At 43.5% G+C, this 13,006-nt stretch overlaps 1 protein-coding gene across 1 annotated transcript in view; it reads right to left on the reverse strand.

Annotated features, from left to right (window-relative positions):
• Window positions 1-13,006, reverse strand: part of si:dkey-16j16.4 — a 33,225-nt gene that overhangs the window by 3,872 nt on the left and 16,347 nt on the right. The window contains exon 4 of the mRNA XM_031733415.2: window positions 7,408-7,461. Within this exon, the coding sequence (XP_031589275.1) occupies window positions 7,408-7,461 (54 nt within the window). The remainder of the gene's footprint in view (window positions 1-7,407; window positions 7,462-13,006) is intronic.

Below are 13,006 nucleotides of genomic sequence, written 5' to 3' on the forward strand. Positions count from 1 at the left end.
ATGGTAGCTGTGAGCTACTCCAACACCAGAGAAAAGTCATACATCAGGACAACTCCCTGTCCACATTAACAATCCTCCTCACAGAGTTTACATCTGCAGCATTCAGGGTCAGACCGAGTACAGATCTCTGCAGTAGGAACGATGGCATGAAAGATCAGTTAAACCATCTAAAAGAATCTTAAACTTTAAAGATTTAACAGTCACTATTGGCATCGAAAATCTACTGACGGGATTTACTTAAGAGGTTACTGTGCCAATCATGTGACCTCAAAGCACGGAAAAAGTTTTTTGCATATTTATTTTAGGAGTCTCCCTTTCAGAGTTGCAACATTTGCTGTATTTAAATGAATGATGCAAACGTGATTTACTGAGGTCTGCAGTAGGCAATTGCGCCCTATTTAACACATTCGCGCCTAGCGAAATGTGATAGCTTCTCAGAGTGTTAATTTATTTGCAATGCCAGGGGGAGATGTTATCAGGACAAGAGCATAACTGGTGCTGGTGGATGGCTCAAAGCTGTGAGCATGGACTGTAGTTCTTCACTGAGCCCTCACTTTGAGTCCATTTCAGTCTTACTGTGCACCAGTCTGACCAACAATCTGAATGCCTGTACAGCTGAGCCCAACCTGTGCATTCTCATGGTAGGACCAAAATTGCTTTTATACGAAAGTCGGATTCACCTCAACCAGAAACCAAAGGGTCATGCACCACTTTTTCCCCTACATTTAGCTCCCTCGCTCTCCCTCAATTCTGCCCATATCTGCACCACTTCCCTCATCTCAATCAATTTTTTCCCTCCTCCATTCTTTACAGTGGCTGAAACCAGACGCCATCACTCTCGCCTGCTACAGCCGGGGAAGCTCTCATCAATAAACTCTCCTATTCACCTCCAGGCCCTGAGGGGGAGGCCTCAGCAGCAGCTACAGTGTCCAAAGCTGTGTTTTCATTCTGCTTACACAAAACCCCCACCGCCGCCACCATCAACCTCCTCAACCCCTGTAACAACTCCCATGCTTGAAAACTTGAGTCCAGTTTCAACCCCCACTGCACCCACCAGGCGAGATCCAGTGTCTTTGTGCTGGATCTTGGCCAGGAAACCGTGGGTCGACAGAAGGAGATGGAAGGGGGAAAAAAGTGCACAAAGAGTGGACAGAAGCTTCCAAATGGCTCATCAATCCACTGTGCACTCACTTTGAGACAAAAATCTCTGAACTGGAACAAACGCAGTGCCCACAGACGTCACTGACGGGGACATCAGCAACACTACCAGCTTCACCAGTGAGAACACGGGATAATGAGCAATATCTCCACGTATCAGTGGAACTAAACAGATAGCAGCCGGCCGGGCTATAAATGGAAAATGACTCCATCCCTGGAAATACACCACAAGGGAACCGCACACACTCTACCTCCTCCTCCTCAGCTCCATCTCTCATCGCCACCTCGGTTTTTTACATTTCCACTCATCATCATGCAGGACTGAGGTATACTCGATGCTGTTACAGTCAGTGTGTGTGTACGTGTGCGCTCATAAACAAGTGTGTGATAAGGTTCCACTGACACTATCCCACACGACGTGATAATAACGTCACTTTTCTCACCACACTGTGCCTCCTTCTGGAGCACCCTCCTCTGTGCCAAGACGACAAAGCTTGTTCCAGCCTCCAGTGCTCCAGCACTCCATCCTTCCAAGCAAAAAAATCACCATGTACACAGTCGCAGCGCTGAGGATTAATTGTTGGCCGTTGCGTTTGGACTTCTTTGGGAAAATCCTGCTGTATTTACAGAACTATTCAGGCTGGTAAATGTGCACTAATGGGACAAGCGGAAAGCACAGCTATTAAAGGCTGTTGAGTGAAATCAAGAGATCAAACAAATCTGAAAAGGAGGGCATTTTTTCATTCTTAGGCTAAGGTATCACTGCAGTAAACTGAGTTTGCAACAGGAATCCAATGTGCTATCAGATTTTCCACAGTCTCTGTAGCTCAGTAGCTAGTGGGGCATGGGAACAAACGCTGCAGCCAGATGCTGTCCCAGTATGCAGTTGGATGGAGATCAAGGTGCTGGCAATAAGGCAGGCCGGTCTGTTCACAGGGGCTGAGCAACCTCGCAACCTTATCGCGACTGTAATGGATACCCTGATCTAGACTGCCCATCAGCCAGCATTAAAGGAAAGGCTCTGCATGCAAAGTTGTGTTTAAATTGATTTAAATTCATTTACTTGTAAGACACACTGGATAACGATAATCTGCTTTGACTAGAGATGACTGTTTTCTTCACTTTATTTTTAGACTCTGTTAGAGTAGCTCTGTGTGATTCACAGTTCAAAATAATTCTTATTTATCTTATACTGCAGCCTGTTGGTGCATCCTCTGTAAGAGCTGACTATATCAGGAATTAGACGTGTCACAATTTTAGATTTTCATATACCAGGCATTTCTAAAGACTGCTGAGGCCCATTTGGAAATCTGAAAATCTTCTGCGGCTCGCCCAAAACTATAATTACAGCTGTGATAATGACATGAGCCTAAGTAGTATTTCCTTCTTGGTGTTTTCATTACTTCTTTTTTTTCCAGATAATTTGCAAGATGGAGTTGATTCACTAACAGCTTTAGTTCTGCCACCTGATAGCCAGCTGCTACTGACAAGATACAAGTTCACGATCAAAAATAGGTCCTAAAATAAAGCAAATATCTAGTTTATTGTAAGAATTACTTATTCTCTTGTCCCAATATCCACCCTCAGCAGTTGGATACAGGACCACCAGGGCCTCCGCCCCTGACCACTGCCCAACACATTTCCTCAGTGGCGGAAATGGGCTTTCCTCGAAGGGTGGCTGACCTCTCCCTTAGAGTTGGGGTGAGAAGTTCAGTCATAGAAGACGAACTCGGAGTACAGCTGCTAATCCTCCCCTTCAAAAGGAGACAGTTGAGGTAGTTTGAACATCTATCTGACCGTTGTTGCCTCCTGGGCACCTCTTCTGTGAGGCATTGCAGGCATGTCCTACCAGATGAAGAACCGGAGGTAGACCAAGGACATGCTGCAGAGATTGCATCTCTCGCGTGGCCTTGTAACGCCTCAGTGTCCCCCTGGATGACGTAGAGGAGGTGGCTGGGTAGAAGGAGGTCTGGACTCTGCTTAGACTGTCTCCGTGACCCAGCACCGGATAAGCAGCAGAGGATGGGAGGATGGATGCATGGATGGATCTTAATTTCAAACTAAATTTTCAAGTTAACTAGAACATCAACCAGTTCATGGTTGGTTAACATTCCTATCAACTGTGAGTTGGATGACCTTCAGCACTGTTTTGAGTGATCAACATATTCTATATTATAATCTGACCAATACTCAAGGAAAGAATAGGAAGAACAGTGTGAAATGTGAAGGAACGGACAAACAACGGACGTCTCATCATTGGATAAGCTCACTGGTTCTTCAGCTGAAGAAGCTAAATAAATACATACACACATATACATATATAAAAAAAAAAAAAAAAAAACACCCAGCACGCCCCTGCGGGCGGTTTATCCTTCAAGCTCGGGTCCTCTACCAGAGGCCTGGGAGCTTGAGGGTCCTCTTGCAGTATCTTAGCTGTTCCCAGGACTGCGCTCTTCTGGACAGAGATCTCCGATGTTGTTCCCGGGATCTGCTGGAGCCACTCGCCTAGCTTGGGAGTCACCGCACCTAGTGCTCCGATTACCATGGGGACCACCGTCACCTTCACCCTCCACATCCTCTCGAGCTCTTCTCTGAGCCCTTGGTATTTCTCCAGCTTCTCGTGTTCCTTCTTCCTGATATTGCTGTCATTCGGAACCGCTACATCGATCACTACAGCCGTCTTCTTCTGTTTGTCTACCACCACTATGTCCGGTTGGTTAGCCACCACCATTTTGTCCGTCTGCATCTGGAAGTCCCACAGGATCTTAGCTCGGTCATTCTCCACCACCCTTGGGGGCATCTCCCATTTTGACCTCGGGACTTCCAGGTTATACTCGGCACAGATGTTCCTGTACACTATGCCGGCCACTTGGTTATGGCGCTCCATGTATGCCTTGCCTGCTAGCATCTTGCACCCTGCTGTTATGTGCTGGATTGTCTCTCTATACATAGATGTGTGTGTATACACACACACACACACACACACACACACACACACACACACCTATCTATCTCTCTAGAGATATAGATCTATAGATATAGATCTATATCTCGAGATATAGAGATAGATCTAGATCTATAGAGAGTCTCTCTCTCTCTCTCTCTCTCTCTCTCTCCCTCTCTGATAACCATTGAAAATTATCCTTAGATGTATTTATTTTGTTAAGACAACATGACTCTTACTGAGTCATGTTATCTCAGTAAGGCTAAACCAGTATGAACGCTGGTTCAAAGTGATGCACGGGGAACTCGGTTTGTTCAAGTCTCGTAAAGTAAAAATAGTGCAACTCACTGCAGTGACTCAAGGCCAGCAACAAATTGAGCACACACCTCTGAGTCAGTGTGTAGCTAGTGTTAGCTCAAATGAGAGAAGAAAGGAGAAGACAAAAAGGCAATTAAACTAAGAGTGAACTCAGCCTAGTGAGTGAGTCTCTCGGTGTGCGATAGGAAAGTGAACTCTGTTAGCTGTTGTCACATTGCTCTAATTAGGCATTAAGTGTGTAGATGCTGTCTGCAGTGAGAGAGCCGTGATAAACTGCAAAGTGAATCTGTGGCTTTAACTGACAGCACTGGGGTTTGTTTATTTTTTATATCATTTTTATCTTCAAGTTAACAGTATCTGTATATCATGATGATGCCCCTGTTACAGATATTACAACCCATAAATGGAACGCTTCAGCCTGGGCAGAAAAAAAATATTTTTACCCAGCAAGAAAAGTTCAAAACGAAGCTTTTATTTTGCCCTCATTTAAATATGGGATCCTGTTTATTATCTTACATGGATGGTTTTTAAAGATGGCTGCAGGTACTCACTGTTGGACCGCTCTTCATACAGATTAACAACACTATCAACCAAAAACTTCAAATTTAGATTCATTACTCCATAAGACTTGTTGTCACTCATCTTCAGGCCAGTTGTGTAATTTGGCGTACCTTAGTCCTTTCAACCTGGTTCCCTTTCTAAAGAATAGCTTCTTGATCCTTGGTCCTCCACTTGTCCAGTTTCCTCACATTTATTAAGGACACACTGCACAACCTGCCAAGTTTTCAGCTATTAGTTCTTAGGGAATCACCTTGGTGTCAAAATACAGGGTGGGCCATTTATATGGATACACCGTAATAAAATGGGAATGGTTGGTGATATTAAAGTCCTGTTTGTGGCACATTAGTATATGTGAGGGGGCAAACTCCTCAAGATGGGTGGTGACCATGGTGGCCGTTTAGAAGTCGGCCATCTTGGATTCAACTTTTGTTTTTTCAATAGGAAGAGGGCCATGTGACACATCAAACTTATTGGTAATGTCACAAGAAAAACAATGGTGTGCTTGGTTTCAACGTAACTTTATTCTTTCATGAGTTATTTACAAGTTTCTCTTTGTTCACAGCCATTGACATGTCGAAGAGGTTAACACGTGAGGAGTGGATCGAAATCGTGTTGATATCTGGTGAACGCAGTAACCGGGTCATTGCAGCAGATTTCAATGCAAGACACCCTACGAGACCACCCATCTCCCATGCTACAGTTAGCAAACTGCTTGCTAAGTTTCGTGAAACTGGTTCAGTGTTGGATTTGCCAAAATGTGGACGCAAGAAAACTGTCACTAATGAAGAAACATCAGTGGCTGTCCTAGCTTCATTCAGCAACAGCCCACAGCGTAGCACTCGCCGCATGTCACTGGAGAGTGGCATTAGTCGAACATCCCTTCGGCTGATATTAGCTACTCACAAATGGCACCCTTACAAACTCCAGCTACTGCAGCATCTCAACGAGGATGACCCAGATCGGCGCACAGAATTTGCAGAATGGGCAACACAAAAATTGGAACAGGACCCTCAGTTCACGCAGAAGATTTTGTTCAGTGATGAGGCAAACTTTTATGTGAATGGTGAAGATAACAAACAAAACCACCGCTATTGGTCTGACACTAACCCACATTGGATGGATCCTCCAAGACTGTTGGAACAACAAAAGTGATGGTTTGGTGTGGTATATGGGGTACAACGATAGTGGGTCCATTCTTCATCAATGGAAACCTCAAGGCCACTGGATATTTGAAATTGCTACATGATGATGTGTTTCCCTCTTTATGCACTGAAGCTGGCACGTTCCCTGAGTTTTTCCAGCAAGATGGTGCACCACCACATTATGGGTGCCAGGTCCGAGCATTCCTAGATGAACAGTTTCCTGGAAAGTGGATTGGTCATCGTGAGCCAGTTGAATGGCCCCCAAGGTCGCCCGATCTGACCCCCTTAGACTTTTATCTTTGGGGTCATCTGAAGGCAATTGTCTATGGTGTGAAGATACGAGATGTGCAGCACCTGAAACTACGGATACTGGATGCCTGTGCTGGCATTTCTCCTGCGGTGTTGCTATCAGTGTGCAAAGAGTGGGAGAAGAGGGTTGCATTGACAATCCAACACAATGGGCAGCACATTGAGCACATTTTATAAGTGGTCAGAAACTTGTAAATAACTCATGAAAGAATAAAGTTACGTTGAAACCAAGCACACCATTGTTTTTCTTGTGACATTACCAATAAGTTTGATGTGTCACATGGCCCTCTTCCTATTGAAAAAACAAAAGTTGAATCCAAGATGGCCGACTTCTAAATGGCCACCATGGTCACCACCCATCTTGAGGAGTTTGCCCCCTCACATATACTAATGTGCCACAAACAGGACTTTAATATCACCAACCATTCCCATTTTATTACAGTGTATCCATATAAATGGCCCACCCTGTACTTTTATATGCCCATCAGATTGTGTTCCTATTAAAACATGGGGACAGATTTTTGCTTTCTTCTCTTTCGTGTAGACACAACACTCACTGAGTTGTGTGTCTTGGCTCCTTGGAAGCAAAATATATGGAAATGAGGCTTGGCTCAAGAGTTTTGCACAATACTGTCCACTTCAAGGGTTTACAGATGACATTAGGGGAACATTAAGAGCGCTTTGTCCGTTCAGACCTCATAACAGCCTGAAAACGTCACCAGCAGTTGTGTTGACAAGTTGTTTTATTTCTTTTTTTACTGCTATCAGCTGTAGGAATGTTTCATACAGCTGATAGCAGTAAATTTCATAACCTTCACCTTGACAATATTCTCAAAACATCTCCAGTGTTGCAGTCAAAATGTTATGTCTTAGCTGAGCTTTGAAGCTTACAGGAATACTATTCCAATGTTTGCCAATGTTGTGGGAGCGTTCCCTGCCAGATGGGTATTTGTGTGGCAATGAAAATGAACTCACCCGAATCTTTATGGTCCGTGTTTTCCCTCCGCAGTTCTTTTTCAGCAGCATCTTCTGTGAAGACAAGAAGAAAGCACAGTGACTTTTCTATCGACATTAAAACTTCAGCAGCAGCTCCTCTGTGACATGAAGAGTAAAAGCTCCACACCTTTTCTTGTAGACTGAACTTTTTATGAGAGAAAATGACTGGTTAAAGCTAGTGTCGGTGCATGCGAGCATTTTTCTATAATCAGCCATATCAAAAACACTTCTCTTGACAGGAAAACACCAACATATGAAAACAAAGTAGGCACCGGTTGTCATTTAATGTTTAAATCGGGACGATTGAGGAAGTCAGCAAATCCAGCTGTCTCACTCAACTATAAACAGTTGGTCAATGAAGCTTATGCAACATCCTGTCTCCCACTCCCCTCCATGACCACGCAGCTCCACTGTTTTCAGAAAAAAAGAAAAAAGAAAGAAAACACAGTGGGGGTGGAGGGACCACACAATCATCGAATTGTCTGGAGTCGCGGAGGTAGCTTCCAAGGGGGAAGGGAGCACAGGAGAGAATGGAAGCACCACAAGACTCCTGCTGCTGTGATGTGGGAGAGAGTCAGCGTGCACTTGCCCTCATGCTCACCTCCTGCCAGCCCTCATCTTTCTTTTTTTTTCTTCCCATCAGTGACTCTACAGTCTATTTGGGTGCAAACTGCTTGAAGAAGAATTTAAAAACAAACCAAAACCAATGTTTATTTTAGATGCTACATGTTTGAGCTGGCCTCGTGCAAACTTTCAAAGAACCCATCTTAGAGAAAAATCAAAGTGATAATTTTATCCACCCCTGCACACCACCATCACCTTAAACAGGTCACAGCTTGCCAACGAGCTGTAGAAACGTGGGTACAGAACTTGTCTTCTATGCAACATGCTACAAAAATAGCCTTGACTTATCTAGGCTAATCCTTGGTGAGAGCTATAACCACTGTTTACATCCATGGACCGCATAGTTAAGATGGATGTAGACTCCAGGTTCTGAAAAGTGAATCCAGGGCAGAAGTACCTTAACACTGCACTCTTATAATGGATGGTAGTTTCAGGCCATCGTTTGCACCTCTCTGGGCTAAGAAATTTGGGGGTCTTGTTCATGACCTGAGGAAGAGTGAAGTCGAAGACGAACAGACGAGTTTGGTACCAGCCTGTTGTGCTGAATAGAGATCAGACCAGAAGGCAAGCCTGTTGATTTACTGCTCAATCTACATTCCTTCCTCACCTACGCCCACCAGCTGTGAGCACTGATGAAAACAATAAGTGGACAGAAGCAGCTGAAACTAGCTTCCTCCGAAGGGGAGTTACGGATGGAACAGGTAACTCCGAGCGCTCCCTCTGAACGGCAACAGGCTTGGTGCTTCCCAGGATGCAGTGGGTTATCTTCATTGACCTCTTTTCATGATATATGCCTATACACCCCTCTGCATTTAATCATTAGTTATTTTTAATCTCTCACTCTCTTTCACAGTGTGTCTTCCTCCCACCACCCCCAACTGGTCCCAGCAGAAGGCTGCTCCTCCCTAAGCCTGGGTCTGTCCTGTTAGAAGGACGTTTTTCCCTCCCACTGTCACCAAGTGCTTGCTCAATCCGAGCTGCTTTATTATTGGGATTTTCTCTCTATTCTATGCTCTTTATCTTACAATAGAAAGTGCATTAAGTCAATTATTGTTGTGATTTAGTGCTATATAAATAATACTGAATTGAAGTGAATTTCATTGAATCTTTTTCTTTTTAGTTCCACTTAGCTTTCACAGTGGTGTTATTCATTTCAGTTTAATACTTAGTGTTTGGATGACGGTGCAGAGAGCTAACAGGTCAGACCAGAATCTCTCATAGATAACGGACTGGGCTGAGACCTGGTGGGTGTGAATATTATAGTATATGTAGCAGTCAACACTATTTTCACTTACATCGGGATATAGTCGATCACTTAGAACAACTGTGACCTAGTCACTATACAGTCGGGGTTTTCCTTTAAACTGTCATCCAGTTTTTCCTTTCTTTGTCAAATGACCAGCATCTGCCACAAAAACTGTTTTTTCCCATGATAATCAGCGCAACATCTGTGCAGTTTGTGGGAATGGACACGGATAAGCAAGCATAAGGAGTTATCAGAGACTAAATGAAAGAAACCATAAATAAATAAATAAATAAAGACTTGACTCTAATTATTTACAGTCACACTGGGGAATCATAGACCTGCACGTTAGCCCCTGGCCTTAGATAGGGAGCACCTGAGTCAAAACTAAGAGCACTCTCAATATCCTTCAGCATTTAAGGACCATTTCAATCTGAAGAATTAATATTTTTTCATGCACTCTTATAATAGATGGTAGTCTGAGGCCATTGTTTTCACCTAGAAGAAAGTGGAGTGCCCACTCTGTGTTTGGGGAGTTGCTCAAACATTTTGGGGTTTGTTCATGAGCAGAGTGGAGCCAGAGACCAACAGATCAGTTTGGTACCAGCCCTTTGTGCCGAATAGCGATCAGAACATGAAGGCAAGCCTGCTGACTTACTGCTCAATCTACATTCCTTCCTCACCTACGCCCACCAGTTATGAGAAGTACTCAAAACAATAAGATTGTAGACATTAGCTTCCCCCTAAAGGAAGTAGGGCTGGAACAGGTAACTCTGAATGATCCTTTAGATATGCTGCAATAGTCTTATGCTGCTGTGGGTGCAGTGGGTCATCTTCACTCATGTCTTTTCACTCTGTGTTTATACACCACTCTGCATTTAATCATTAGGGAGGCTGTCCCTCCCTAAGCCTGGTTCTGCCCTGTTAAAAGAGAGTTCTTCCTTCCCGCTGTCACCAAGTGCTTGCTCATAGCAGGGTTTTGTTTTTGTTTTTTTATTGTTGGTTGGTTTTCTCGCTATTCTCGTCTTTTTACCTTATAATATAAAGTGCCTTGAAGTGAATTTAATTCTATCTTTTGCAATTTTCACTCACATCAGGATACAGTCGATCACTTAGAACAACTTTGACCAAGTCACTGTACAGTTTGGGTTTTTCCTTTAAATTGTCATCCAGTTTTTTGTTTTCGTCAAATGACCAGCATCTGCCACACTAACTAAATTGAATTTATATTGGAGTATGTTACTGAACATAACCTGGGATTTAGTTTGCAGCATCTGCAAGCCTCATTTTGAACTAAATGAACAGTCTTGTTGTTGTTGTTCTTTTATTGTGTCCAGATTTGCTGTACAAATATCTTCCTGTAAGATGAAGCTGTGTAAGCCCACCCACTCTGCATGTACAGAGTTATGGCTCTTATTTTTTTATAGCGGTCTCTTCAAAATGAAAAAAAAAAAAAAAAAAAAAAAAATAGACTATGAGTCAATCTAACTGAAAATAAGCCTGGGAGGCTATATTTTGGGCCAAATATACTTATTTCTTACTCTTCTCGATCCTGGCCCTGAAAATGCTTTTCCTTTGCTTGCATGTCCATTTGTATGGTTTCAGGATGTAGTCCCAAAAATGTTAAGAATATGTTTCAGGTGTTCCCTGCACCTTTGGCACAGAATCCCCATATTTGACACCTTTAAATTACATTTTTAACAAGAACCGCATCTCTTTCCCTTTCTTGCTCCCCTGGGGGGCAGATTCATAAAACTCATGACTGAAGCTGCGTGTACGAGCACAGGCAGAAATCCATCCTTTTCATTAGATTTATAAAGCCGTGCATTGGCATGGTTGTCTTTTATAGAGCTCAGTCTTCTTGGCTTGTGCGCCTTAATTAATCATTTGCATATAAAACGCTGTTTGCACCAAATTGCTTCTGGAACTACGAACAGAATAAAAACCAGAGGATGAAAAAGGCTGTCAAATGGTTGTACTACAAATGCGTGGGCGAGGTCCTCCACTAAATGTCTGACCATGGCATTCTTATGGTGTGCTCAGACCAAACATAAAGTGAAGCTTTGCCATATATATCTTTCTAACGCACATTTAGTATAGCTTTTTGGGGTAATAAGAAATTCAAGGCTTATAAGCTAACCGTTTCCTGTAAAAACACCAGTGAACATGTGCTATTTGTTGTACATCAGACCCTGGATGAGGTGTAGAAGTCGAGGCTGATTTCATGACTGGGAGATGTCCAGCTAAAGGGTTAATGTGTCTGCTGGCTACCTCTGTAGGCCCCCTTTTGTATTCCCTGCAGCACCTCCCATTCCACTTCACTGAGCGTGCAGACACACACACACATACACAGTGACACAGACAGGAGGATGTACACATGCAGACACAGACAGACAGGCAGGCAGGATGATGGATGCACACACATACACATCCACGCACTACTTCTCTTTTTACACTTCACCCCTCTCGAAGTTGCCCGCTGTCTCTTATCATCTGTTCTTTCCCTCTAAAAACCCCACGGACATATGGACCCCCAAAACCTGCAGTTTCTCTCTTTACTTACACACACACACACACACACACACACACACACACACACACACACACACACACACACACACACACACACACACACACACACACACACACACACACACACACACACACACACACACACACACACACACACACACACACACACACACACACACACACACACACACACACACACACACACACATCCACAGTGTGGGCCAACAAGTCTATTGGATTTTAATGATTAGCGGACCAGCTTCGCCGTGACTCATTAGTGGCTGTCGTTTTTCTGTTGTTTATTTAATCCTCTCCTTCTGCCTCCACCCCTCCATCGTTTCCCCTCGCTCGCCAGCCTTTGTAAGAAACGAGGGCGGACATCTGCCGTCCGTGGCTCCCTCTCCTTCATCCCTCTCCAGCCAGACCACCGTGGAGGCGAGCGTCCGGCTATGGAAAGGGAGGACTTTGTTTGCGTGTGTGCATGTGTATTTGAAGAGTATTCACGATTGTATTTTTGGACCAAATGTGCGACCCAAGATCGCTGTTTGATTTGCTCAGGGGGGTGGAGACGGGGGGGTTGAGGCTCATCTGCCATTTGGCACACATACTGCTATAGTGTCAGAATTAAATATGATATTACATAAATAGGTGAAGTACAGAGAATTTATTTCAGCATACAGTGAAACGGATTGTTGGACATGAAAAGACTGCATTCTCTGAATGCATCCAAATATTTGAGGGAAGAAAATCTGGCTCCTAATACAACATCCCCACATAAACTCACTGATTATCCAAAATTATGGCATTCCAAGCTCCAAGTTAAACATCCTACTGAGAGAGAAATGGTCTGTCAGTGATCTGTTTCAATTACAGCAATAACTACTGATAGCAATTAAAAATTGATCATTATTAATCAGTTATACAGTGCCCTGGAGACTAAACCGTAGAGCCATTAAGTAAATGTAGATTAGAGTGCTGTACTGAAGCATAATTTGGAAGTACTTAGTATTTTTACTGTGCTAAAGGCTAGAAGTAAGATTTAAAAGTTTGACCCATCTATATGCATTGACATTTTAGGAATATTTTAGTGTTATAAAATATATGTTCCCTTGTCTAACATCTTGAGATATTGTTCCAAATATTAACTGGCTCTGTAGGACATACCCTTTTTCTACAGTG

Source organism: Oreochromis aureus, linkage group 19 (genome assembly GCF_013358895.1).
Source record: "Oreochromis aureus strain Israel breed Guangdong linkage group 19, ZZ_aureus, whole genome shotgun sequence".
Classification (NCBI taxonomy): Eukaryota; Metazoa; Chordata; class Actinopteri; order Cichliformes; family Cichlidae; genus Oreochromis; species Oreochromis aureus.